General features: G+C 44.6%; 1 protein-coding gene across 1 annotated transcript; it reads left to right on the forward strand.

Moving 5' to 3' along the window:
* The first annotated feature begins 1249 nt into the window (after positions 1 to 1249).
* On the forward strand, positions 1250 to 24691 carry NLRP12 (NLR family pyrin domain containing 12). The gene is made up of 10 exons (XM_019715886.3): positions 1250 to 1690; positions 4010 to 4090; positions 6499 to 8200; positions 9617 to 9787; positions 12640 to 12810; positions 14583 to 14753; positions 16180 to 16350; positions 20374 to 20544; positions 22624 to 22794; positions 23376 to 24691. Exons 1-10 carry the CDS (start codon positions 1402 to 1404, stop codon positions 23461 to 23463), a joined length of 3186 nt encoding a protein of 1061 aa, XP_019571445.3. The 5' UTR covers positions 1250 to 1401; the 3' UTR covers positions 23464 to 24691.
* Positions 24692 to 25846: the final 1155 nt, after the last annotated feature.

The raw sequence follows: 25846 nt of genomic DNA on the forward strand, positions 1-25846 counted from the left end.
TAAAGTAGCAAGGTGTGGGATAAGGGTCAGACGAATGTGTAAAGCCTGGAGGGTCTCCACAATGCTCCATTGTCCCTGGAAAGACAACAGAAACTCACTCATGTCCCCAAAACAGCTTGTGGGGACAGAGCCCCAGAAAGCAGTTTCCAGGCTCTCGGCCTCACGTGGAAAGGTGCTGGCTCAGGTAGTAAATGGCCATCAACTGTGATTGGATGGCCATCAGCTGTGGCTAGTTGGCTGTCAGCTGTAACCAGTGAGCCATTGGCCTCTAATATAACTGCTGTGGCTACGCTAGCAGAAAAAATGGGGGCCTAGCAAGAAGATGGTGGCTGAGCTAACAAGAGTGGATTGCAGAGAGGCGGATGCCGCCAGAAAGAATGTAGTGATATGACTCCCCTACTTATGGCTCCGTGGGTGTTCCTTTTTGGCCTCACCATATCCTGCGTTCTTATGTGGGGAGCGGGACCAGAGACTCTGCATGACACCCCGCACGACAAATGGCGCAGAGAGCAGGGCACCCTGCACGACACAGCTTCACGTTGGTGCCACGCTCAAAACCCTTTATTGCCTCCCTGCTACCTATGACGGCCGCCAAGTTTTATGAATTCTGGTGGAATAACACACTCATGGTTCCCTCTGTCTCCTGCTTTGCACTAACTCTTTTATCCCTCTAATCAAACAACAACAATAATAATAACAATAAAAACCCTTCACAACTTTCCACTTCAGTGTCTCCAGCATGGCACACTCCTCCAGACTGTGTCCCTTTAACTCATCAGAAAGCAGCACCATAGTCTGAAGGAGATCACATGTCATCTCTGCTCTCTTCTGGCTGTGTGATGTTGCAGAAGCCATGTACCTCTCTGGGCTTCTGTTTCCTCATCTGTAAGAGAAAATGCCTGGAAGAGAAATTTGCTGACATTGCCCACATTTCACAGTCACGTTGGCTCACATCCCATTAGCCGATGAGAATTACCTGTCCAAGTCTGACACCAACGGGAGGAGGCAAAGTAATTGTTTTGATGATAATCTAATTGACTGGGGACACTAGCCAGGCACGGGCAAATAGCAGGTAGGACAAAGAAAAGAGCGCCTATTTGGTCAAGGGAGCCAGAGAAGGGAGCAGAAGTGAAGGTCTTTCCTGTGAATCGAATGGCCCCAGCGATTTCCTAATCCCTCCTCACTTCCTCTTCTAACTGAACACGCAGTTGGTGGAAGGGGCAGGGCAGGCGGGAATTGAAGGGTGAGGAAGCACTATTTCAACAGCAGGACTTTCCTGTCTCTCATTCCTGCAGCCTCTGCCTGCGCACGATGAGATGGTGGGCACCTTGGAATCGCTCATCCTGTGTGTAGAAACATCCTGGTCTGCAGCTTTTTTCCTCCAGGGCTCACAACGACCCCATGCCCCGAACCACAGTCAGGGATGGCCTATGTCTCCTGTCCGCCTACTTGGAAGAACTGGAGGCTGTGGAGCTGAAGAAATTCAAGTTATACCTGGGTCCAGCGACAGAGATGAGGGAGGGCAGGATTCCCTGGGGGCGTATGGAGACGGCTGGTCCCCTGGAAATGGCCCAGCTGCTGGTGGCCCATTGTGGGACAAGGGAGGCCTGGCTGCTGGCTCTTAGCATCTTTGATCGGATCAACAGGAAGGACCTGTGGGAGAGAGGACAGAGAGAGGACCTGGCCAGGGGTAAGGAGATGGTGACGGGACTGTCATGGCTGCAACCCACCAATTCCCTTCTCCTTTCTGATAATCACTGAGCTCACAAGGCCTGGGTTCTAACTTTTCCTTCGTTTTCGTTCACGCTGCATTGTGCCTAGAACACACTCTATCTTCTTTGCCTGGATAATTCTTATCTGTCCATTAGAATCTTGGAGGCACTACTTGCTCTGTGAATTCTTCGCCCCTCTTCTCCCTCCTTTTGTCCCTCACCTTCACCCACCCTAGCTGGCTTAGAGACCCCCCTTTTGTGCTTCTTTAGCACTCAGATTTCTTTTATTATATCTTCTGTCCTAGAAAATAATCACAAGGGTACTAACACTTATTGGTTCCCTCTTGTAATAAGGCATCCATTGTGCATAATAATGCATCAACACATTCAATGTTTAAAATGCTGTATGATAGATTTTATTATTATTATGCCTATTATATGGATGAGAAAACTAAGGCTCAGAAAATAAATGATTTGCTTCTAGACAAAAGCTCTTGAGATCGTACATGCCAAATGCTTAACACAGTGCCCAGCAGACAGTAAGTGCTCAGCAAACACCAGCTTTTGTTGGAAGGGGCAGAGATGGCATTTGAGCTCTGGTTTTTAATGTCATTTGTCACCTCAAATAGAACATTGGTCCCCCAAGAGCAAGGGTACTTCTGATTCTTCTATGTGATTCCAGGGTCTGGCTATGGCCAGGACCAGAGCAAGTTTGGCTAACGTTTGTTGAATGAACGTTCAAGTTGTGCCAATACCTGGCTATACACAGTTGCTTCTGTGAGGCTCGGTGTCTCGAAGGAGGTGTATGGCAGTGGTGTGCCAGTAATGTTGAACATCTCTGAAAAAATGAAGTATTTAATGACTCCCAAAACACAAAGGCTCTGGTTTGTGGCATTTGCTAATTTCCATTGTGTAAGTACCCCCAGCGTGGCTGATTTTAAGTTATTGATGTGATGTGTCACCTGGCTTGTAATTCACAGAAATTTAACAGCAGGCTCTCTTGAGCTGGAAATATGTGATGGGAAGAGATAAGCTCTTAAAGCCGTCTCAGATATTATCACATATGATTCCTTCTCTCCCTATCCCCATTCTTGGAGAATATTGAAGATGCATTGGACTTGGGGATATGAGGTTGGGTCACATTTTTACTTAGAGACAGATGAAAAAGTGCTACCAGCAATGAAGAAAGAAAAAGGCATAAATGTATTCATGTATGATTCTATAGAATTGCATTTATTTATAGACATTTTACATATTTATTAAGAAATTCAAATAATATCTAAGTATAAAGTGCCTCTTTTCTCACCGTTTCACATAGATCTCTCCCTGGCACTAACAGTTGGTAACTATTTGGTGAGCATCCTCCGCCAGGCTACGTTCTTTTACTTCACCAGGAGGTGAAGGAGTTCAGATGTCTAGCTTTGCTCTATTCTAGCTGTGTGATGCTGGGGAATCAGTGTACCTCTCTGGGCTTCTGTCTCTTCATCTGTAAGATACTGCACTAGATCAGCAGTTCACGTGTTAATAAACATAACAGTCATCTGGACACCTTGTTGTGAATGTAAAATCAAAGACCCACACTAGGGATTCTGATTCAGCAGGTCTGGGGTACCAGGCACCTGCATTTGGATGTAGGTGGTGCTCTTGGCATGCTTCAGAAAACACTAAGGTAAAGCATCTTTGAGGTCTTTTACAGCTTTAACACTCAATAATTACTTTTTTAAAAATTGTGATAAAATTATCTGATGTTATATTGGTGTTTATTTTCTATGCCCTGAGCTCTCCATGCCGCTAGAATGTAAGGTCCATGGAGCAGATACTTTGTGTCTTGGTTATTGCTATGTATCCAATGTCTAGAAAAATGCCTGATGCCCAATATATGTATATTTGTTGGATGAATGGATGGATGGCTGCATGATGGATGGATGGATGGATGGATGGATGGATGGATGGATGGATGATGGATGGATGGATGGATGATGGATGGAAAGACGGATGAATGGATAGATGGATCAGACATGGCCAAGGGCTGAAGGGGAAGGAGGAATCCAAGCTGGCTCAGAAGTTCCTGCCTGAGGAGATTCATCGAATGGATGGAGGTACCAGTCACCATGACGGGTACCCAGGAAGGAGAGTGGGTTATGGAAAACAAATGTTTCAATGATAGTGTTGTCACTGAACATTCTGGGGTGTGGGTGGGCAGGGAGTTATCATGTAGACAGTTTGACGTAATAGAAGCTGTTATTGAGTGCTAGGCAGGTATGTGCTAGCTGATCTCCCCCAAATTTCTCTTCCAGGTACTCCACGAGGTGACCCGTCTTCCCTGGGGAGCCAGTTGGCATGTTCCCTGGAAGTCTTTCCTGGAGCTCCAAGAAAAGGTGAGCCATGAGCCAGGTGCCCATTAGAATGCATTGGGCTACATGTATCAAACTACAAATGGAGAGTAGATCAAGCAAAAAAGCATTTATTTCATGTTTGCCTATAACAAGAAGTCTTGGGGTGGGTGGCTACAGAACTCACGGGGTGGGGTGGATTAACATCATCAAAGCCCCAACTTCCTCCTGTTTTTCAATTCTATCAACCTCCCAACATTGGCATTTTGTCCTAAGACTTATCTCCTCATGCTGCAAGATGGTGACCAAACCATCTCATATGAAATAATTCTTAGCAGGGACAAAAAGGGAGGCAAAAAACTTTCTTCCTCAAGTGGCTATCATTTTTCCAGGAATAAAATCCCCTGCAGTCAGTCAGCTTCTTCCCCTAAATTAGTCACCTGCGTAACTCTCGGTCAGGACCAGGATGCCTGGCCAACCCCAGACCAGCTACTGGCAAAGAGGAATGAGATCACTAGTGGTTTAGCAAAACCATCCTCCATCCCTGGGGGACTTCTGAAGGGACACTTACTGGAACCCGGGGGTAAACACCCGCTGCCTGAATAGAATCAGGATTTTTGGCAAGAAAGAAACAGGAGTATGGGAAAGACAGCAACACCGCCAACAATAACACTTTCAAGGGCACCTTAAATGCATTGGATGTAGCACCTGTTCAAGATATGGTAACTCTTCATTCTTGTTCTCATCATTATTTTAAACTTTTCTATTTCCCTAATAGTCCCCATGTCTCAAAATAAGAACCCTTTCTCTACAAGAACAGACTGTAAAACTTTTACAAAATCCAAACATCACTGTCCCAATTACCTTTGTTCCATTCAAAAGTGTTTTCTCATGAGAATATCAAAAGAGCAGTAGTACACTTGGTGGACTTTGTAAACTAGGAGTTTTAACATTGTTTGCCAATACACACTGAGAGCTAAAAAGATAACTTTGTCTATGAATAGATGAATGGATAAACAAAATATGCCATATATATATATATATATATATATATATATATATATATATATATATATATATATATATACATACCATGGACTATTACCCAGCCTTAAAAAGCAATGAAATTCTGATACTTGCTTCAACATAGATGAACTTCAAAAACATTACGCTAAGTGAAATAAGCCAAACACAAAAAGACAAATATTGTATAATTCCACTTACATGAAGTACCTAAAGTAGTCAAATTCATAGAGACAGAAAGTAGAATGGCAGCTGCCAGGGGCTGGGGGGAGGGAAGAAATGGTGAATCAGTGTTTGATGGGCACCGAGTTTGTCGAGCATGATGAAAAGGCTCTGGAAAAGGACAGTGGTGATGGTTATACAACATTTTGAATGCACTTAATGCCACTGAGTTGTACAGATAAAAATTGTTAAACTGGTAAATTTTATGTCATGTATCTTTTACCACAATTAAAAAAATAAAACAGTACATGCATTTGTTTTTGAGAGAGTTCTGGAGCCAAATTCAGATATTTTTTTACCTTCCCTTGGGCTGATGTTATAGGCCTCTGGTGACATCCAAATCCAAAGGGATACATTTTGTCTAGATCAGGGTTTTTCCTCCTTGGCACTATTGACACTTTGGGCCAGATAACTGTAGATCACAGGGGTCTGTCCTGTGCATTGTAGGATGTTGAGCAGCGTCCCAGACCTTTATCCACTAGATGTCAGTAGCACCCCCCAGTTGTGTCAACCAGAACTAGCTCCAGATCTTGCCAAATGTCCCCTAGGGGGGGACACAATCACCCATTGAGAACCTACACTATTCATAGACATCTATACCAAGCACACTTTCCCAAAGAGACTTTGGGCAAAGAGTTTATAGAACGGGTAAGTTCTCCGTTGTAGATATGCATTTACCTTTTTTTCAGAGGAGGGGTGGAAAACTTGGAAACCCTGCTTCCCCAAACTCTAACGTGCATGCAAATCATGCAGCGATCTTGTTAGCAATACAGTTTCTGATTCAGTTGGTGGGGAGTGGGACTCAAGATTTCGCCTTTCCAGCCAGCTCCCTGGTGGGCCACATGGGGTTTAGTGTTCTTTCACAAGGCGGGGCCAGGTACAGGTGGTGGAAGTTGGCTCATTCTTCTAGGGGCTCACAGTGGTCTTCCCTCAGCCTGAATAGTGAGGCCCATACTGCTGGCGCTTGGACCCTCATTCGCATAGCAAGAATAGAGTACTGTGTGTGAGAACATTTTCATGTTAATGCCTCTGTTTCCCGTGGTAGGGGAAGATCTTTAAAGGGAAGTATCAAGGTTCTCTGCTCTATCTAGAACACTGTTCCAAGGATATTGCACAAGTAGGCACTGGGCCCTAGTGTGCTTTCACTCACGAATCCATGAAAGATTGCTGATGACTCTTCCACGAACCCTTTCATTCCTCTCCATTAGATCCCCAGGAAACCTACAAAGACTATGTCCGCAGAAAGTTCCGGCTGATGGAGGACCGCAATGCGCGCCTAGGGGAATGCGTCAATCTCAGCCACCGGTACACCCGGCTCCTCCTGGTGAAGGAACACTCAAATCCCATGTGGGCCCAGCAGAAGCTTTTGGACATGGGCCAGGGACACGCGAGAACTGCAGACCACCAGGCCAGCTTCATCCAGATGGAGACCCTCTTCGAGCCAGATGAGGAGCGGCCCGAGCCCCCACGCACAGTGGTCCTGCAGGGAGCAGCAGGTATGGGCAAATCCATGCTGGCCCACAAGGTGATGCTGGACTGGGCCGATGGGAGGCTCTTCCAAGACAGGTTTGATTATCTCTTCTACATCAACTGCAGGGAGATGAACCAGAGCGCATCTGAGCGGAGCGCGCAGGACCTCATCTCCAGCTGCTGGCCTGAGCCCAACGTGCCGCTCCAGGAGCTTGTCCGAGCTCCTGAGCGCCTCCTGTTCATCATCGACGGCTTTGACGAGCTCAAAACCTCTTTCCACGACCCTCAGGGCCCTTGGTGCCTCTGCTGGGAGGAGAAACGACCCACGGAGCTTCTTCTTAGCAGCCTGATTCGGAAGAAGCTGCTGCCTGAGCTGTCTCTGCTCATCACCACCAGGCCCAGGGCCTTGGAGAAGCTGCACCGTTTGCTCGAGCATCCCAGGCACGTGGAGATCCTGGGCTTCTCTGAAGCAGAAAGGAAGGAGTACTTCTACAAGTATTTCCACAACGTGGAGCAAGCTGGCCAAGTCTTCAACTTCGTGAGGGACAATGAGCCCCTTTTCACTCTGTGCTTTGTCCCCTTGGTGTGCTGGGTCGTCTGCACCTGCCTCAAGCAGCAGCTGGAGGATGGGGGGCTTTTAAGACAGACGTCCAGGACCACGACGGCAGTGTACATGCTCTACCTCCTGAGTCTGATGCAACCCAAGCCAGGGTCCCCAACCCTCCAGCCCCCGCCCAACCAGAGAGGGCTGTGCTCTCTGGCAGCAGATGGCCTCTGGAATCAGAAAATCCTCTTTGAGGAGCAGGACCTCCGGAAGCATGGCCTGGATGGGGCAGATGTCTCTTCCTTCCTCAACATGAACATCTTCCAGAAGGACATCAACTGTGAAAAGTTCTACAGCTTCATCCACCTGAGTTTCCAGGAATTCTTTGCGGCCATGTACTACATCCTGGATGGTGGGGAGAGTGCATCCAGCCCAGACCAGAACCTGATGAGGCTGTTGACTGAGTATGGGTTTTCAGAAAGGAGTTTCTTGGCACTCACGGTCCGTTTCCTGTTTGGACTCCTCAATGAGGACACAAGAAGCTACCTGGAGAAGAGGCTTTGCTGGAGAGTCTCACCTCACATCAAGGTGGAACTGTTGGACTGGATCCAAAGCAAAGCTCAGAGTGAGGGCTCTACCCTGCAGCGGGGTGCCTTAGAGTTCCTCAGCTGTCTGTATGAGATCCAGGATCAACATTTCATCCAGCAGGCCCTGAGCCACTTCCAAGTGGTGGTGGTCAGCAACATGGTCACCACGATGGAGCACATGGTCTCTTCCTTCTGTGTGAAGAACTGCAGGAGCAACCTGGTGCTGCACTTGAATGGGGCTGCCTACAGCGCTGACAAGGAAGATGGGGTGAGATGGACTTCAGGGCCCAGGACGCTACTGACACACTCGTAAGTACTAGCTGGGGCTTGTTGTCCAAGTCCATGCTCTTAGCCAAAGTCATGTTCTTCATGGGCATGAGTTTTCCCTTGCCCCAAGCAAGACTTGACAATATCTGGAGAAATACCTGGTTGTCACAACTTGGAGAGATGGGAGGAGTGCTCCTGGCATCCAGTGGGTAGAGGCCAGGGATGCTGCAAAAACATCCTACTGTGCACAGGATGGTCCCTGAAACAAAGAGCGATCTGACCTCCAAATGGCCATAGTGTCCAGGTTTGTTTCCTGCTCTTAAATAATACTTATTAGGACTAAATTGGGACCTATGTCAAGGAGAATGTATTCAATCAACAAATATTAACCAGGCTGTTGTCCATTGATGGATGACTGAATAAAGAAGAAGTGGTTCATAGATACACTGGAATACTACTCAGCCATAAAAAAGATGAAATACTGCCATTTGTGACAACATGGATGGATCCTGAGGGTCTTATGCTGAGTGAAATAAATCAGATAGAAAAAGATAAAAACCTGTATGATTTCACTCATATGTGGAATATAAAACAAAAAAATAACCAACAAACAAAACGAAACAAAAATAAGCTCAGACACAGACAACAGATTGGTGGTTACTAGAAGGAAAGGGGGGTGGGAGTGGGTGAAATAAGTAAAGGGGGTCAAATATGTGATGATGGATGGAAAACTAGACTTTGGGTGGTGAGCACACAATAGAGTATACAGATACCAAGTTATAATGTTGTACACCTTGGGGTGTCCGTTTATCTCAATTGGTTAGAGCGTGGTGCTAATAACACCAAGGTTGCTGGTTCGATCCCCCATTGGCCACTGTGAGCTGTGCCCTCCTTAAAAAAATAAAATAAAATAAAAAGCCAGCTAGGATTTAATAATAATGTTGTACACCTGAAATTTATATATTGTTATTAACCTGTTACCTCAATATAAAATATATATATATTTCATCTGTGAGATGAAAGGCATATTCCAACCCTAGTCCAAAGATTTTAGCCTGGTCTCTAACTACTTGCTAGCTACTGTGTTTCCCTGAAAATAAGACCTAGCCGGACAATCAGCTTTAATGCGTCTTTTGGAGCAAAAATTAATATAAAATCTGGTATCATATCATATCATATCATATCATATTATATCGAGTCTTATAGTAAAATATAAGACCGGGTCTTATATTAATTTTTGCTCCAAAAAACGCATTAGAGCTGATTGTTCGGCTAGGTCTTATTTTCAGGGAAACACGGTATGTGACCTTGGGCAAGTAACACAAAGTCATTCAGAAGATAAATTAACATGAAGATGATAGAATACTTCATAAATTATGAGGGGACAATTGAGTGCCAAACATAATCATTGTAAATTGACTGGGTAAACTAGACTTGACCTGTTGTTGCTTCACGCAGGCCCGAGAGGAATGTTTTGCCGGATGCCTACAGCGAACAGCTTGCCACGGCTCTGAGCACCAATCCGAATCTGATAGAGCTGGCTTTGTATCGCAATGCCCTGGGAAACCGGGGGGTGAAGCTGCTGTGTCAAGGACTCAGACACCCCAACTGCAAACTTCAGAACCTGAGGTGAGTCTAGGCTGGTCTGGGAGCTTCTAATGCTCCCACCACACCCTGTCATGGGGCTCAGTCAGAAAGAACACAGGATGGTGTGTTAGTTTGCTCAGGCTGTCATAACAAAGGGCCATAGGTTGGGTGACTTAAACAACAGAAACTTATTTCTCACAATTCTGGAGACTGGAAGTTCAAGATCAAGGTGACGGCAGGGTTGGCTCCTTCTGAGGCCTCTCTCCTTGGCTTATAGACAGCTGTCTTCTCCCTGTGTCCTCTCATGATCCTCCCTCTGTGTGTGTCTTATCCAAATCTCTTCTTATAAGGACACCAGTCAGATGGGACTGGGTCCCACCCTAATGACCTCATTTTGCCTGAATCACCTCTGTAAAGACGCTATCTCCAAATTCAGTTACATTCTGTGGTCTGGGGACTAGGATTTCATCATATGAATTTCATGGGGGACACAGTTCAGCCCATAACTGATCAAGATCAATATTAGTTCAGGCGTCATTATCTCTCACTTTTCTTGTTTTTACTTCCTCCTTTCCAGGCTTCCTATCTCCAATCACACTTCTTGATTTCAGACTACTAGGGGTGCCAAAAAATATATACACATAACCTGTATTCAACCTTTGTTATCGGTATATATTGAGTATTACCATTTTAATACAGTTTTTTTTCCTTTCTTAAAATGTGTATACACTATTTCATCTTTTCTTATGGCAGAATAGTATTCTGTTGTGTATATATACCACATCTTTTTTACCCAATCATCTATGGAAGGACACTTTGGTTATTTCCATGTCCATCATAAATAAAGCTGCAATGAACATCAGAGCACATATATCTTTATGGATAAATGTTTTCAGATTTTTTTAAAATTAAAGTTTATTGGGGTGACAGTTATTAGTAAAGTTACATAGATTTCAGAATTACAATTCTGTAATACATCATCTTTATATCACATTGTGTGTTCACCACCCAGAGTCATTTCTCTTTCCACCATCATATATTTGATGTTTTCAGATTTTTTTGGTATATACCCAGGAGAGGGATTGCTGGGTCACATGGTAAGTCTAGTCTTAATTTTTTGAGGACTCTCCACACTGCCTTCCATAACGGTTGCACCAATCTGCATTCCCACCAACAGTGTATGAGGGTTCCTTTGAGATTATTATGCTAAGCGAAATAAGTCAGACAGAAAAAGTTGAGAACCATATAATTTCACTGATATGTGGGATATAAAACTGAAAACAACACAGGAACAAGAAAAACAAATAAAGAAATAACAAAAACTCATAGACACAGACAATAGTTTAGTAGTTACCAGAGGGGAAGGAGGGAAATGGGTGGTAGATGAGGGTCAACGGGATCAAATATAGGGTGATGGAAGGAGAACTGACTCTGGATGGTGAACACACAATGTGATATATAGATGATGTAATACAAAATTGTACACCTGAAACCTATGTAGCTTTTTTAAAAAAATAAATTTAATTGGGGAATATTGGAGAATAGTGGTCTCTCCAGGGTCCATCAGCTCCAAGTCGTTGTCCTTCAGTCTAGTTGTGGAGAGCGCAGCTCAGCTGCAAGTCCAGTTGCCGGTTTTTTTCAATCTTTAGTTGTAGGGGGCGCAGCCCACCATGGGAATTGAAGCGGCAACCTTATTGTTGAGAGCTCACTCTCTAACAAACTGAGCCATCTGGTGACCCCTCCAGAAGCTCAGTGGCAGCTCGTTGTCTTCAGTCTAGTTGTGGAGGGCGTAGCTCACTGGCCCATGTGGGAATCTAACTGGCAACTCTGTTGTTCAGAGCTCACGCTCTAACCAACTGAGCCATCTGCCTGCCCAGAAACCTGTGTAACTTTACTAACCATTGTCACCCCAATAAACTTTAGTTTTAAAAAATGTGTATACATATTTTAGCACCCTCTATATATGTATTACAAAGCTACAGTAATTAAAACAGTATGGTACTGGCATAAAAATAGATATACAGACCAACAGAACAGAATAGACAACTCACAAATAAACCCGTGCATATACAGCCAACTGGTCTTCAACTAGGGTGCCAAGAATACCTATGGAAATGTGTAGAAGAAGCAGATCCATAAGGATAGAAAGTAGAATGGTGGTTGCTAGGGAATGGAAGGAGGGGGAATGGGAAGGTATTATTTAACAGGTACAGAGTTTCTGTTTGGGATGGTAAAGTTCTGGAGATGATGGCGGTGATGGTTGCACAACAGTGTGAATGTACTTAATGCCCTTGAACTATACACTTAAAAATGATAAATTTTATGTTATGCGTTTAAGGCATGGTGGCCCTGCCAATCAGCAAATGTGGCCCAGAGAGCACCTTGGGGCCTGCTCAGGACATGATCCCTTCTTCTTCTCATAGTAATGGAGAAAAAAGAAGTGGAAAAGAGCGAATGTGAGGGGTCTTAGATTCCTTTCTTAAGAGCAGCCCCTATGAAAGCATTTCCTTGACTGCAAAGATCCAAAAACGTTTTACACTATTCTTATTGCTTTTATTATTTTTTTTACTGAGATATAATTCATGTACCACACAACTCAGTGATTCTTTTCTTTTTTGAGTATATTGCACAAGACTATGCAAAACATCACCAGGATCTAATCCCAGAACATTTTGATCACACCTAGGAGAAACACCGTACCCATGAGCAGTGACTCCTCTGATCCCCACTCCCCCCAGCCCCTGGCAACCATGAATCTCCTTTCTTTGGTTTTAGAAAAAGGGGAAAATAGATATAGACTAAAATAGGGAGGGAGAGAAAGGATAGGGGACAGAACCCGCAGACAGACCATGAAGAAAATGACTTGGCTCTTTTCTCCTTTTTTTCCATTCCAGGCTGAAGAGGTGCCTGGTTTCCAGCTCTGCCTGCCATGACCTCACAGCAGCTCTGATGGCCAATAAGAATTTAATGAGGATGGACCTAAGCAGCAATGACCTCGGGCTGCCAGGCATGCAGCTGCTTTGTGAGGGGCTCCGGCACCCCAAATGCAGGCTGCAGATGGTCCAGTGAGTCTTAACCTGCATGGTCTCCCCGGGCAAGGTCGTTGTCTCCTGGGCATGAAGTATCTCCTCAAACAGTGGTGATCCCCAAGTCTCTATCTTGAAATTAGGGCTGCCTTTTGACCGATGCCCTCAGACTCTGCCCTGGACTCTGCATTCAGAGAACCTCTTTCTGGTTTCCAATGACCCCACCATTTCCACATGGTGAGGAGTCCCTGGGACCACTTGTCCACCCAGAACCCACACCCGTCCTGGGTAGTCAGAACTCCAGAGCTCCCATGCCAAGAGTTTTTGGCTATGCAGTTCCCTATTCTTGCAATGCCACCGTTCTAGAAAAACAACCCAGGTTCCCACCTGTGTGCCTTCTTTACTACTTACACACTTCATTTGTGACACTTCTGGTCACCAAATGTGTGGGGTTTTCCCATACAAAGCAATTCTCTGAGACACCAGCTGGGTATCCTACAATTTAATGCCATTCTGACACTATCTGCCTGGAGTGTCACATCCCATAGATTAAGGGCTCAGTCCCAGGAGACTGCTCTCCTCAACTTCAGACCACAGTTGCAAGTCCAGGTTGTCACCTGTGCTTCTGACTGACTGCCTACAAATCAGAGGTTCCCATGACCTCCCATGACCCCCCCCCCCTTCTATTAATTTGCTATAGCGGCTCACAGAACTCAGGGAAACACTTAGGTTTACCAGTTTATTAAAGGATGTGACAAAGGACACATATGAACAGCCGGGTGAAGAGATACTTAGAGAGAGGTCTGGGAGGGTCCCAAGCATAGGAACTTCTGTCCCTGTGAAATTGGGGTGCATCACCCTCTCATTTGGTGCATGGATGTGTTCACCATCCTAGAAGCTCTCTGAGCCCTGCACTAGTGGGATTTTTCCTCACGTAGGCATGACCAATAAGTAACTAACTCCATTTCCAGCCCTTTTCCCCTCTATGGAGGTGGGGATGGGGCTAAAAATCCCAAGCTTGTAATTAATCATGGCCTGGTCTTTCTGGTGACCAGACCCCACCCAGGAGCCCACCCAGAGTCACCTCAATAGAACAAAAGATGCTCCTAGTGTTCTCATCCCTTAGGAAATCACAAGGGTTTCAGGAGTTCTGTGCCAGGACCCGGAGACACAGACCGAGATATATATATATAGATATAGATATAGATATTTCTGTTATATCACAGCCTCCCTCATTCTGTTCCTCTGATTGAAGCTTACTAGCCTTTGAGAACCATCTCAGTCTCCAGAGAGCCTTCCCTAAGTGCACACGCTGTCTGCTGAGTTGGGTGAGCCCTCCGCCATGATGGTGGTGATAAACAGTAGCTCCCTCCATGTGCCACGCCCAACTCCACACCCTCTACCTCCAGTAAATCACGTAATCCTCACAATAGCCCTATAACATTGGCACTATTATTAACCTTAGAGTCAGTGAACCTGAGACATGGTAGCCCATGAAACCGAAAACTGAGACTTGATGAAAACCTGCTTGAGGTCACAGGGTTGGCAGGTAGTGGAGATGAAAGCAAACAGGCCACTGAGCTCTAGAGCCCCCTACTGCTGTCAATGGCACCCCCTACATTGGATTTTAATTGTTTACCTTTTTGTCTTATTAGACAGGACACTCCTTGCTGCAAATGATGAAGTCTTGTTCTCTGTAGCTTTAGTGGCATGTGTGGGTTCATGTTGGGTAACTAAATGGTCCCGGGGAAGAGCCATCAGGATGCAGAAAAGCAAGACAGCACCCTCTCCAATGTTTCTTTCCTCCTGAGGTTGAGGAAGTGTCAGCTGGAGGCTGGAGCTTGCCAGGAGATGGCCTCAGTGCTCAGGACCAACCGACACCTGTTGGAGCTGGATCTGACAGGAAACCCGCTGGAGGACTTGGGTCTGAGGCTGTTGTGTGAAGGCTTGAGACACCCAGTCTGCAGGCTGAAGATCTTGTGGTAAGTTCTTCATGGTGCAAACTTAAAAGGCAAATCTACTTGTATCGAAGGATGGTATAAATATGCATTCACTATTTGTACATCCATGTTCATAGCAGCATTATTTGCAGTAGCCAAGAGGTGGGCACAACCCAAGTGTCCATCAGTGAGGGGATGAATAAAAAAATATGGTATATACATTCAATGGAATATTATTCTACCTTAAAAGAGGAATGAGAGGCAGCCAGGTATCTCAGTTGGTTAGAGCACGATGCTTGTAACACCAGGATTGCCGGTTCAGTCCCCGCATGGGCCAGTGTGAGCTGTGCCCTCCACAACTATATTGAAACAACTACTTGACTTGGAGCTGATGGGTCCTGGGAAAACACACTTAAATAAATAAAAGTTAAAAAAAAAAAAAGGAATGAAATTGTGATACATGCTACCACATGGATGAACCTGGAAGACTAAATAAAATGTCAATCATAAAAAAACAAAATTATATGTTTCCACACATGTGAGGTGCCTAGAATAGTTAAATCCATAGAGACAGAAAGTAGAACAGTGGTTGCTAGGGGCCAGGGCAGAAAGGGATGGGGAATTTAATGGGTACAGAGTTTCTGCTTAAGGTGATGAAAAGTTCTGGAGATGGGTAGTAATGATAGGTGTACAACAATGTGAATATACTTAATGCCACTGACCTATACTCTTAAAAATGGTTAGAATGGGTAACAATTGAGATTTTTCTCCCCAGCATATATCATCAGTTTGGCTCAAAGAAAATGTTTTAAAAATTCCCTTAAAAAATGGTTAGAATGGTAAATTTTATGTTATATATTCCATTGTATGTATATATTTTGTTATCCATTCATTCATCCATGGATGGACACTTGGGCTGCTTCCACCTTTTGGCTGTTGTGAATAAGGCTGCTATGAACATGGGTGTACAAATATTTCTTTGAACCTCTACTAACAATTATTTTGGGTATGCAACCAGAAGTGGAATTGATGGACCATAAGGCTATTTTTATTTTTTTGAGGAACTGCCATATTGTTTTCCCCAGCAGCTGAACCATTATGCATTCCTACCAATAGTGCACAAAGTTTCCAATTTCACTACATCCTTTCCAACACTTGTTATTTTCTGGGTTTTGTTTTTGTCTTTGTTCACTTTTTTTTTCTTTTGCATATAATAGTCATTCTAATAAGTGTGAGGTGGTATCTCATTGTGGTATTGATTTTCATTTCCCCAATGATTAGTGACATTAAGCATCTTTGTACGTGATTCGTGGCCATTTGTGTGTCTTCTTTGCAAAATGTCTATTTTAGGCCTTTGCACATTTTTAAAAACGAGTTGTTTGTTTGAAAATGCATTGTTTTGAAAATGGGCGTAAGGAGGATAAAATTAGCTTTGTATAGAAAACATTCCATAACGTATGTTCAATAGGTTGAAGATTTGTCACCTCACGGCTACTGCCTGTGAAGACCTAGCCTCCACCCTCTGTGTGAACCAGAGCCTGATGGAACTGGACCTAAGCTTGAATGACCTGGGGGACCCTGGGGTGCTGCTGCTGTGTGAGGGCCTCAGGCATCCCCAGTGCAAACTCCAGACCCTCCGGTGAGTCCTGCTTTGCTCACAGCCATAGGAATCCAAATTCTCAATCCTTGCTCTCCTGTCTGGGCTCCCGGGAGCCATGCTCCCTCCCCTCTTCTCCTAACTTCTAGCTCCATCTGCCTCCTTTCAAAGATTTTTCTGTCACAGGGCCTTTGCACCACAAGCTCTTTCTTCCTGGAATTCCTTTCTGCTCTGCCCTTTTACACCCCGATAACATCTGTTTTATCTGTTAGGACTCAAAATAAATCTTCTTCTCCATGGATGCCTTCCCCAACTCCTAAGATAAGATCTGGGTTCCGAGTTTTATGATCCTGTTTGACCTTATACTTCTCAGCATCGCTGTTCAAAATGTATCATTTGTGTGGTATTCTAAAAGCTCAGGAGCTATGGCAACTCTATATTTCAATGACTGTTATAAGACCAGAGGTCCTTAGAAATACGTATGTTTTTAAGTGGATGAACAGATGAATAAACAAATGAACAAAAAGAAAATGCAGCAAAGCTGTCCATTTTCAGAAAATTCTTTTTCTTTGTAGACCCAAAAGAGAGTCTTTCTTTTTTCTTTTTTTTTTTCTTGTCCTACAGTGACATCCTCAATTATCTGATGTTATTCTTTCTGGGAGATTTTTTTTTTCCTCTTAAGCCAAAGTATGGCTTCTGTGGCTTTTTTTATTTTTAGAGGATTAGGATAAATCTGTGCCCCATTTCTTCACACTGTTCTCTCTACTGCACCCTTTAAACATTTTTTTTTTTTTTTGGAGTGCAGGTACACATAATTAGAATGTTCATAATTCTTCATTGATACCATAATATCACTTTGGCCCCCACATGTCCTCTTTTTATTTACATCCCCTTCATTATACTCCCCAAATGTCATCTATAGGCACTCACGTCTGTATTTTACATAAACGATATATCTCATTAACCTGTTTTTTTTTTCAATTATCTTTGTACCTTTGAGATCTGTTCAGTTTCTGCATGTCGGTATAAGAATATCTATTTCATTCCTTGAAATTGACTATATTCCATGATTTGCAACATACCAGACATCATTGATCCATCTCCCTATTCTGTCATTTGGGTTGTTCCCAAATAACTTTACTGTTATGCACAGTGCTGTGATGTGTATTGTTGTAAATGTCTCTTTCTGAACAATTATAAGATTCCACCTAAGGATATAGAATTGCAGGATCAGATGAATTTGCACACTGGCTATCTCAGAAGAATGCCAAATTGCTCTCGAAAGATGGAAGTAGCAACCATCCTGCTTCCCCCCCATATCTTTATGGTTTTCCAGCTTTCTAGTTTTCAAACTCTGGTGGGTGGGAAATATTCTTCAATTGTATTTTTCTCATAATTAGTGAAGTTGAGCATCTATCTCTCCATATGTTTATCAGCTTTTTTGGTTTTCCCACTCTGTGAATTGCTTGTGCATGTAATTTATTTTTTATGCAGGCAGGCAGTTTATTTCTTTAGTATGTGTTCTATAGTTGTGGATTTGCAGTCCCTTAAATATTTTAAAGACTCATCCTTCATTTACTGCATATGAAGCAGATCATCAACCTGTCACCTTGTTCATGGACTTTCAAGCAGAAGTCTTTATGCTTTGAAGGCAAACCCATACATACTTCTATGATTTATATTTCTTTTCCCCCCCTTTCTTTCCCCTCCCCCCACACACTCTGGTTCAAGCCATTGTTTCTCAGTCTAGTTGTGTAGGACACAGCTCCCTGGCCCATGCTGGTATTATGAGCCCTGTGCTTCCCCCGCCCCGAGTCAATCAGTCGCCAGTAGTCGGTCTGCCACTCACAGCAGCTCACGGTAGCACATAGCAGCTCATGCTGGCTGCTGGCCAGTCACGCTGGGTGCCGGCCACTCATGCTGGCCACCGGCCACTCATGGCAGCACAAGCCCACAGCAGCACACAGTAGCCCACAGCAGCTCACGCCAGCCTCCAGCTGCTCACGGCTACTCTCCTCCAGGGACAGCTGTTGTTCACAATCTTAGCTGCAGAGGGCGTAGCTCACTGTCCCATGAGGGAATCGAACCGGCGACCTAAGTGTTAGGAGCACGGGGCTCCAACCACCTGAGCCACCGGGCTGGTCCTGATTTATATTTCTGTGACATATCTAAGAAATCCTTTGCTAATGCAATGTCCAAGACATATGCAAGTTCTTCTTTATGTTTATATGTAGAGTTAGGCGTGGTCCAATGTCTTTCTCTCCAGTTTTTGCAACCCCATTTAATAAAGAATCCATCCTTTCCTTGCTGATTTGGAATGCCAATTCTATTATAAACCATTTTCCCATACTGTGTTTGCTTCTATCCTTTCCATTTGTCTCTGTTCCTATTCCAATTTTTCGCTGTTGTAATTGTTATGGTTTGTAAATGCCCTATTGTCTTTTGTTTTTTGTGTGTGCGAATTTTCATAGCTATTTGTAGACATTTATTCTTCCATGGAAATCTTAGAATGCGTTGGTCCAGCTACCTCAATGTGGCTCTCGTTGCCCAGGGCTGGGTCCTTTGCTCTTGTCCAGTGGCAGTTGGTCAGTCAGATATTCATATTTATGTAAATCCCACATGTCACCTAAGAACACTGACACTCGAAGGAAAGGGGAGTTCAGGTTTTCACAGTATAGTAGCTATATCTAAGGAAATGCAAGGATCTCTGAAAATTAGGGGAAGAAAACTACATATAATATAATAGCACTCTGACTCTCTTAAGCCCTCAAACACTCTCCCAATTGCAACGGTGGACACACTAACTGCATAGACAGTGGTTAAGCATGGCACTTAAGTCATGGACGTAGGCCCTAGCTCTGAGACCTGAGCAGAGCCTCAGTCCTCACACATGTGCTAACAGTGGATAATGATGTCATTTTCCTCCTAGCGGCTGTTATAAGGAACAAATGAAGTGATACCTATAAATCAGTTGGTGTTATGGGTTCATATGTTCAAATAATTTGTATGTTGAAGTTCTGACCCCAAATATCTCAGAATGTGTATTCATCTGTTAGTTTGCTTGGACTGCCATGATAAAATAGCAAAGTCTGGGTGGCTTAAAAAATACACATTTATTTTCTCATAGCTCTGGAAGTTTAAGATCAAGGTGTCAGCAGGTTTGGTGTCTTCTGAGACCTCTCTCATTGGCTTGCAGATGGTCACCTTGTCACTGTGTCCTCACATGGTCGTCCCTCTGTACACACACATCTGGTGTCTCTGTATGTCCGAATTTCCTCTCATAAGGACACCAGTCAGATTGGGTAAGGGTGCACCTTAATGGCCTTATTTTAACTTAATCACGTCTTGAAAGGCCCCCACGTCCAAATACAATCATATTCTGAGGTACTAGGGGTTAGGGCTTCCACAAATGAATTTGGGGAGGGACACAATTCAGCCTATAACTGGATCATTGCAGATGTACTTAGTTCAGATGAAGTCATACTGCAGCAGGGTGGGCCCCTAATGAGGGCTCCTTATGAAAAAGGCAAATTTGGACACAGACACACACACATGAGAAAGCCATGTGGAGGTGAAGGCAGAGATGAGGTGATGCATCTACAAGCCAGAGAATGCCAAAGACCGCCAGCAAATCCCCAAAAGTGGGGGGGAGGGGAATCCTGGAACAGTCTTCTTCGCAGCCTCAGAAGGAACCAACCCTACTGCCACCTTCATCTCAGATGTCCAACCTCTAGAATTGGGAGACAATAAATTTCTGTTGTTTACCGCCCACCCCCACTCCCACCCCTGTCTACGGTGCTTGTTACAGCAGCCCTAGCTATTAAATATTATTCTTTATCCTTTCTTTATACTATTCTTCCTTCCTATTCCCCCCCTTCTTAAAAATTTCTCTCCTCCACCCTCCTACCTGCCTGCTCCTTTCTTCCTCACCCTTGTTCTCTCTCTCGAGGGTCACGATGGAGTCTTATCACTCTCTCTGCACTGAGCACAGCACCTGGCGCATAAGCCTCCCCAGGAGATGTCCCCAGAGATGTCATGTCTGCTCTGTGCATTGTGTCTTTCCAGGTTGGGCATTTGCCGGCTCAGCTCCACAGCCTGTGAGGGTCTGTCCACTGTTCTGCAGTTCAACCGTCACCTCCGGGAGCTGGACCTGAGTTTCAATGACCTGGGAGACCGGGGCATGTGGCTGCTGTGTGAGGGGCTGCGACACCCCTCCTGCAGACTCCAGAAACTGTGGTGAGTGACTGGGGTGGGGGGTGGGGTCCCTGGAGAGCCAGTGTGCTTGTTCCTCCATCGTTTTGGAAGACACAGGAGTCTACAGGTAAAAAGAAAAACTGTGCAAAGAATTCACTCTGGGGGAATACAGACATGAAATGCTGAATTTTTCCTTCAATCATTGCCTCTAAACTTTTTCTGTAAAACCCCCTTTCCCTGGACATTTACTTGGGCAGATGCCTGGCTTTTCTGTAACCCTCATTTAATAAAAGTTCAAAGTATAATAAGCTCCAGTCAAATGCGAATTATCACTTCCTCCTTCTTCCAAGACTAGCCTGAGCCCCAACCTAAAAGACTTAGAATGAGGTGAGGTATATTGACTTTTTAAAATTGTCTTCCATTTCTGAGTCTTGCTTATCTGGGGCATTGGGTAATAGGAATGAAAATGGGAATTTAGGGACAGGATTTCTCCCTTAATTGGTGCTACTGGGGTTATTCTAGGGTGTCAGTACCTCCCCCTGATCCAGCAGGCATCCCACTGCTCCCCCTCTCGTGGGGACTGTGTGTGAGTTCTTGAGGGAACCCCATGGGCAGTGCCTCCAGGCTCCTGATGTGGATTAATTAATCTGGGTCAACCTCCTCGTACAGCCCCCTCCCCAGCTCTCACTATAATCTACTTCTGACCTTCTGTACCTGTGATGTGGGTGGCTATATGTCAGCAAGCTGTTTGGTTTTTGTTTTTTTCCCTCTTCCTTTTCAAGTCTGTTCTCTTGTACCTTTTGGAACCTGGCGTTTATCAGCCTCACAGTTTCAGTCAAACTAAGATTAAAATATTTCCATTTAACATCCCAGCTATGATAGCACTGTGAGGAATAAATGATACAGTACATGTAAAGCCCTTAGAAACTTTCTGTTCTCAATAAATGCTACCTATTCTTACTTGTGTTGTAACAGCAGAGAATACAGTAAAGAAACACAACTGGAGACAGAGTAGGAATAGAGAGAATCAGATGATATACTGTTGGGGTAGGCGACAGCCCATTTCACACTGGTTTCTAAAAATAAAGGATTTGTTAACTTGTGTAACTGAAAATATATGCTTCAGGCATGGCTTGATCTAGGTGTTTGCAATCTTTCTTTTTTTTTTTTTTTTTTTTTTTTGGTGTTTGCAATCTTGATGATCATCTTCTGTACCTAATGCTGTATCGGCTCCATTATAAGATAAGGTTAACCTTGACTCTGCTTAGTAGCAAAATGCCTGCAACTCTATAGATGACGTCTTTCCAAGTCCAAGTTCTGAAAGAAAAAGCTTCAGGAAAAGTATGGTTCCAATTCACTGGGTTTGGGTGGAACCTGTGTCCAGATGGAACCATTCATGTGGCTGGGGACACGGAAGCCAACCATCTTAGGCATGGATCTTCTATCCACTTCTAGAGCTTGAGGACAATGTGAGCCCCAGATGGACAGAGATAGAGGTTTCGATGAGAAATTGTGGTATAATTACCAGAAGGGATGATGGGTACCTGGCTGCAGAGTCAATGGGTACCCATTATAGATGGAGCTGTGAATTAAGGAATGTCTTTAAATGCATCTCTTAACTGCTTGCCATCAAGCACCTTGACCTAGACGGGTTTGGTTCTACTCTGCTTTCCTGTAAACTAACCTTCTAAAAACTTTACCCTGATTTCCTATGAAAATAAGACTTTCCAAAAGTAGCTCTTGGTAGTTTTTGTTTGTTTTTAAGATTTTATTGGGGAAGGGGAACAGGACTTTATTGGGGAATAGTGTGTACTTCCAGGAGTTTTTCCTACTCAAGTTGTCCTTTCAATCTTAGTTATGGATGGTGTAGCCCACCATCCCTAGTGGGAGTCGAACCAGCAACTTTGTGGTTGAGAGCCCGCAACTGGGCCATCTGGCCACCCGGGAGCTGAGTTGCAGCTCATTGACTTCACTCATTTCTAGTTGTGGAGGGCGCAGCTCTCTGGCCCACGTGGGAATCGAACCAGCAGCCCCCTTGCCCAGAGCTCGGGCTCTAACCAACTGAGCCACCCGTGCTCCCCTGCTCTTGGTAGTTTTTCAACTACTGTTTATCTTTAACAGGCTGGACAGCTGTGGCCTCACTGCCAGAGCTTGTGAGGATCTTTCTTCTACCCTGGGGGTCAACCAGACGCTGACAGAGCTCTATCTGACCAACAATGCCCTGGGTAACACCGGTGTCCGGCTGCTGTGCAAGCCGCTGAGTCATCCTGGCTGCAAACTTCGGGTCCTCTGGTGAGAGAGAGTTCGTGGCTCTGGAGGAGGCAGGATGTGGGGCTTGGAGTTGGGAGTGAAGATCAATAACTAATCCCCCAGTTTGGACAAATAACCTAGAAAATTTGGAAATATTTCATTTGTCACTCATTCACCTCATATATGCAATTCGTGTGGAATATAGAGGACTGTACTTTGCATCTAATGGTTGTGTGACCTTAAAGAGTGTGCTGAATATCTATTTCCTAATCTGTCAAATGAGGCCATCGTAGTTTAGTGAGAATCTGTAATGCCTCGGCCTTGAATTCTCATTCCATCACTGTGTGATTTTTGTGACATATTTTTGCAAATTCTTCACCCTCTTAGCACCTCTTGACTATAAAAATGAGGAAAATAGTTGCTTCCTCACATAACAATTACAAATTCAATGAGTTAAAACTGTGTGTAGCTTAGAGTAAGCCTATTTATCAAGAGGGTTTGGTTTTAAATGAAGTACTAGGTAATGGAATTATTTTAACAGGGCAAGACACATAATATATTTGACATATCAATTGAATAATGCCCTGAGTGGCCTGGAATAATATTTGCCATTCTGTCCTCAGGTTATTTGGAATGGACCTGAATAAAGTGACCCACAGAAGACTGGCAGCACTCCGCATAACAAAACCGTACCTGGACATTGGCTGCTGACTGATTCTGTCTGCTGCTGCTTCTCTGGAAGTCTGGGACCCACTAATCAACATGATCAGGCTCTGTGTTTCCTCAAGAGACATAGTCATAGGCAGAAGTCCTTTTTGCTTGGGGTCTATATAATCCACGTGTGATGGAGCTTGGAGCTCGTTTTGGGAATGTTGGTGTCATGGAGATAATTTAGGGCAGGGCCAGATTCTAGAGCAGAGGTTCTCAGCCAGGGGACACTGAGTGTCAGGAGACATTGGAGCAGGGCGATGCTGGGGAAGCCAGGGATCCTGCTGAACCTCCCGCCCTGCACAAGAGCCGCCTACAACAAAGCATTTAACTGAAAATGTCAATAGTGGCAAAGTTGAGAAACCCTATTTTCAAAGAATAATGGTGCACTAAGTGTACTAGAAATCTTGGAAGGCTGGTGAGGGCAACAGCCCCAATAACCCTTGCAATCTGGTTTTACACCATGATTCTGCCCTGACTGGAGCTCATCAAACCGTGACTGGACACCTGCCACATTTAGGCTGGCCAGTAACCTACACCAGTCTTGGGATGAAAACGTGAAGGAAACCAACCAGTTTCACTACTGAGGACTTGGACTAGGGAACTGGGGACAGAGCCCCAGAAAGTAGTTTCCAGGCTCTCGGCCTCACATAGACAGGTGCTGGCTCAGGTAGTAAATGGCCATCAGCTGTGGCTAGTTGGCCGTCAGCTGTAACCAGTGAGCCATTGGCCACTAATATAACTGCTGTGGTTACGCTAGCAGAAAATGGGGGCTGGTCAGGAGATGGTGGCTGAGCTAGCAAGAGCGGATTGCAGTTAGGATGGCGGGTTGCGGACAGTGTGGATCCAGCCTCCAGTGAATATAGTGCCGCCAGCGAGTATATACTAATATGGCTCCGCGGGTGTTCCTTTCTGGCCTCACCATATCCTGCGTTCTCTTGTGGGGAGCGGGAGCAGAGAACACGCCGGACGCCCCGCACGACAGGAACGTAAGACTCAGCCAATGGACTGTTGGAAGCCTTGTGAGTGGCGTCATGCTGAACCCATTAACTAAAGACATCCAGAGACCAGAACTCACTAGGGAGACTTGTAGAGGGCAGGTGATTTAGTGACCCTGTAACCTATGCAAGGTTGGAAAAGGAAGTAACAAGATTCTGAAGTCATCACGCCTGTGGACATACATTCCATAACTATTGAAAAACTTCCTTGAAATAAAGTTTTACTCAACTTTCTTTGCTTACTGGGTCTCCAACTCCCTTTAACAGTGGCTTCTGAAACTAACCTTTCGCATTAAGCTGACTAAACAAGAAACCTCAAGGCTGCCTTGTAAAGACGAGGGCCAATAAACTGAACATCTTAGTAGTATCGAAGGTGGGAGTTGACTCTTTAGCAGGAAAAAACTCCTTGAATTTAAGAGCTCAGTTCAGTTACCTGGAGGCCCAATAGCTGCTGTGGTTTGGGGAAACCCTCCAAGGCCCAATGGGAGTCATGTGTATCTCCCAACTCGGGGAAAGATTTGTTAAAAGCGACCACCTTGCCCTGAGGTCGATTTAAATGCTGTTTCTGAAGGACACTCACATTGTACTTTTACCTTATTGTTTTGGCTAGGTTCAGCCCTTCTGGCAAAACTCAGATCTTCCCTTTTCCCAATTTTGTCCCCTCCCAAGTCTCAGTTCACCTTCTACCAACCTCAATATCCAGGAGCACAAACCTAAGTCAGAAAGCTGCTATTCCTTGAAATTTGAGGACACCATTCGTACTTTAGGTATCCAATTCCTATGAGATTTGGGTTATTAATGGCCAAAATGTATCTAGTGAACATACACCGACATAAAACTACAAATATCGTGTGTGAAGTGTAGGTTATGGAGAGCAAGCTTGTTCCGTAACCAGGATTCCAGCGTTCCATACCTATGAGTCAAGGTCTCCCACCCCACCCCCACGGTCCTATGATAAGTAGCTGAGACTACAGCTCACCAGGCCCAGGGCCCTGCCCTTCCCCCCACCATTGCTGTGTCCGAGTAAATTGTAACCTTATTTGCCAAAGCTCCCACAGGGAGACAAGTTACACACAGAAGTATTACATGGGTACTTTCCACTTTATTTTACTTTATTAGGTATTGCAGAGTGTATTGAATTGAGAATCCCAGTTGTACAAAATCCCTGTGTGAGACACGCAATGTGTCAATCTGGCTAGTGGGGGGGCTGGCCAGTCTGAAGCGAGCAGACTTGGAGGGGCTGGGAAATTCATGAGTTTTACCATATCAAGTATTCAAAAACCCTCGTTTCCCAAACCAGCTCCTCGGATGCTTTTCTCGAACAGGGACACACAAAAAGGGAGCACTTTCCAGTCCTAAACACGGCAAGTGCGCCCATTTTGAGTATC

The sequence above is a fragment of the Rhinolophus sinicus genome, chromosome 8 (genome assembly GCF_057876585.1).
Source record: "Rhinolophus sinicus isolate RSI-liver-muscle chromosome 8, RSI-T2T, whole genome shotgun sequence".
Classification (NCBI taxonomy): domain Eukaryota; kingdom Metazoa; phylum Chordata; class Mammalia; order Chiroptera; family Rhinolophidae; genus Rhinolophus; species Rhinolophus sinicus.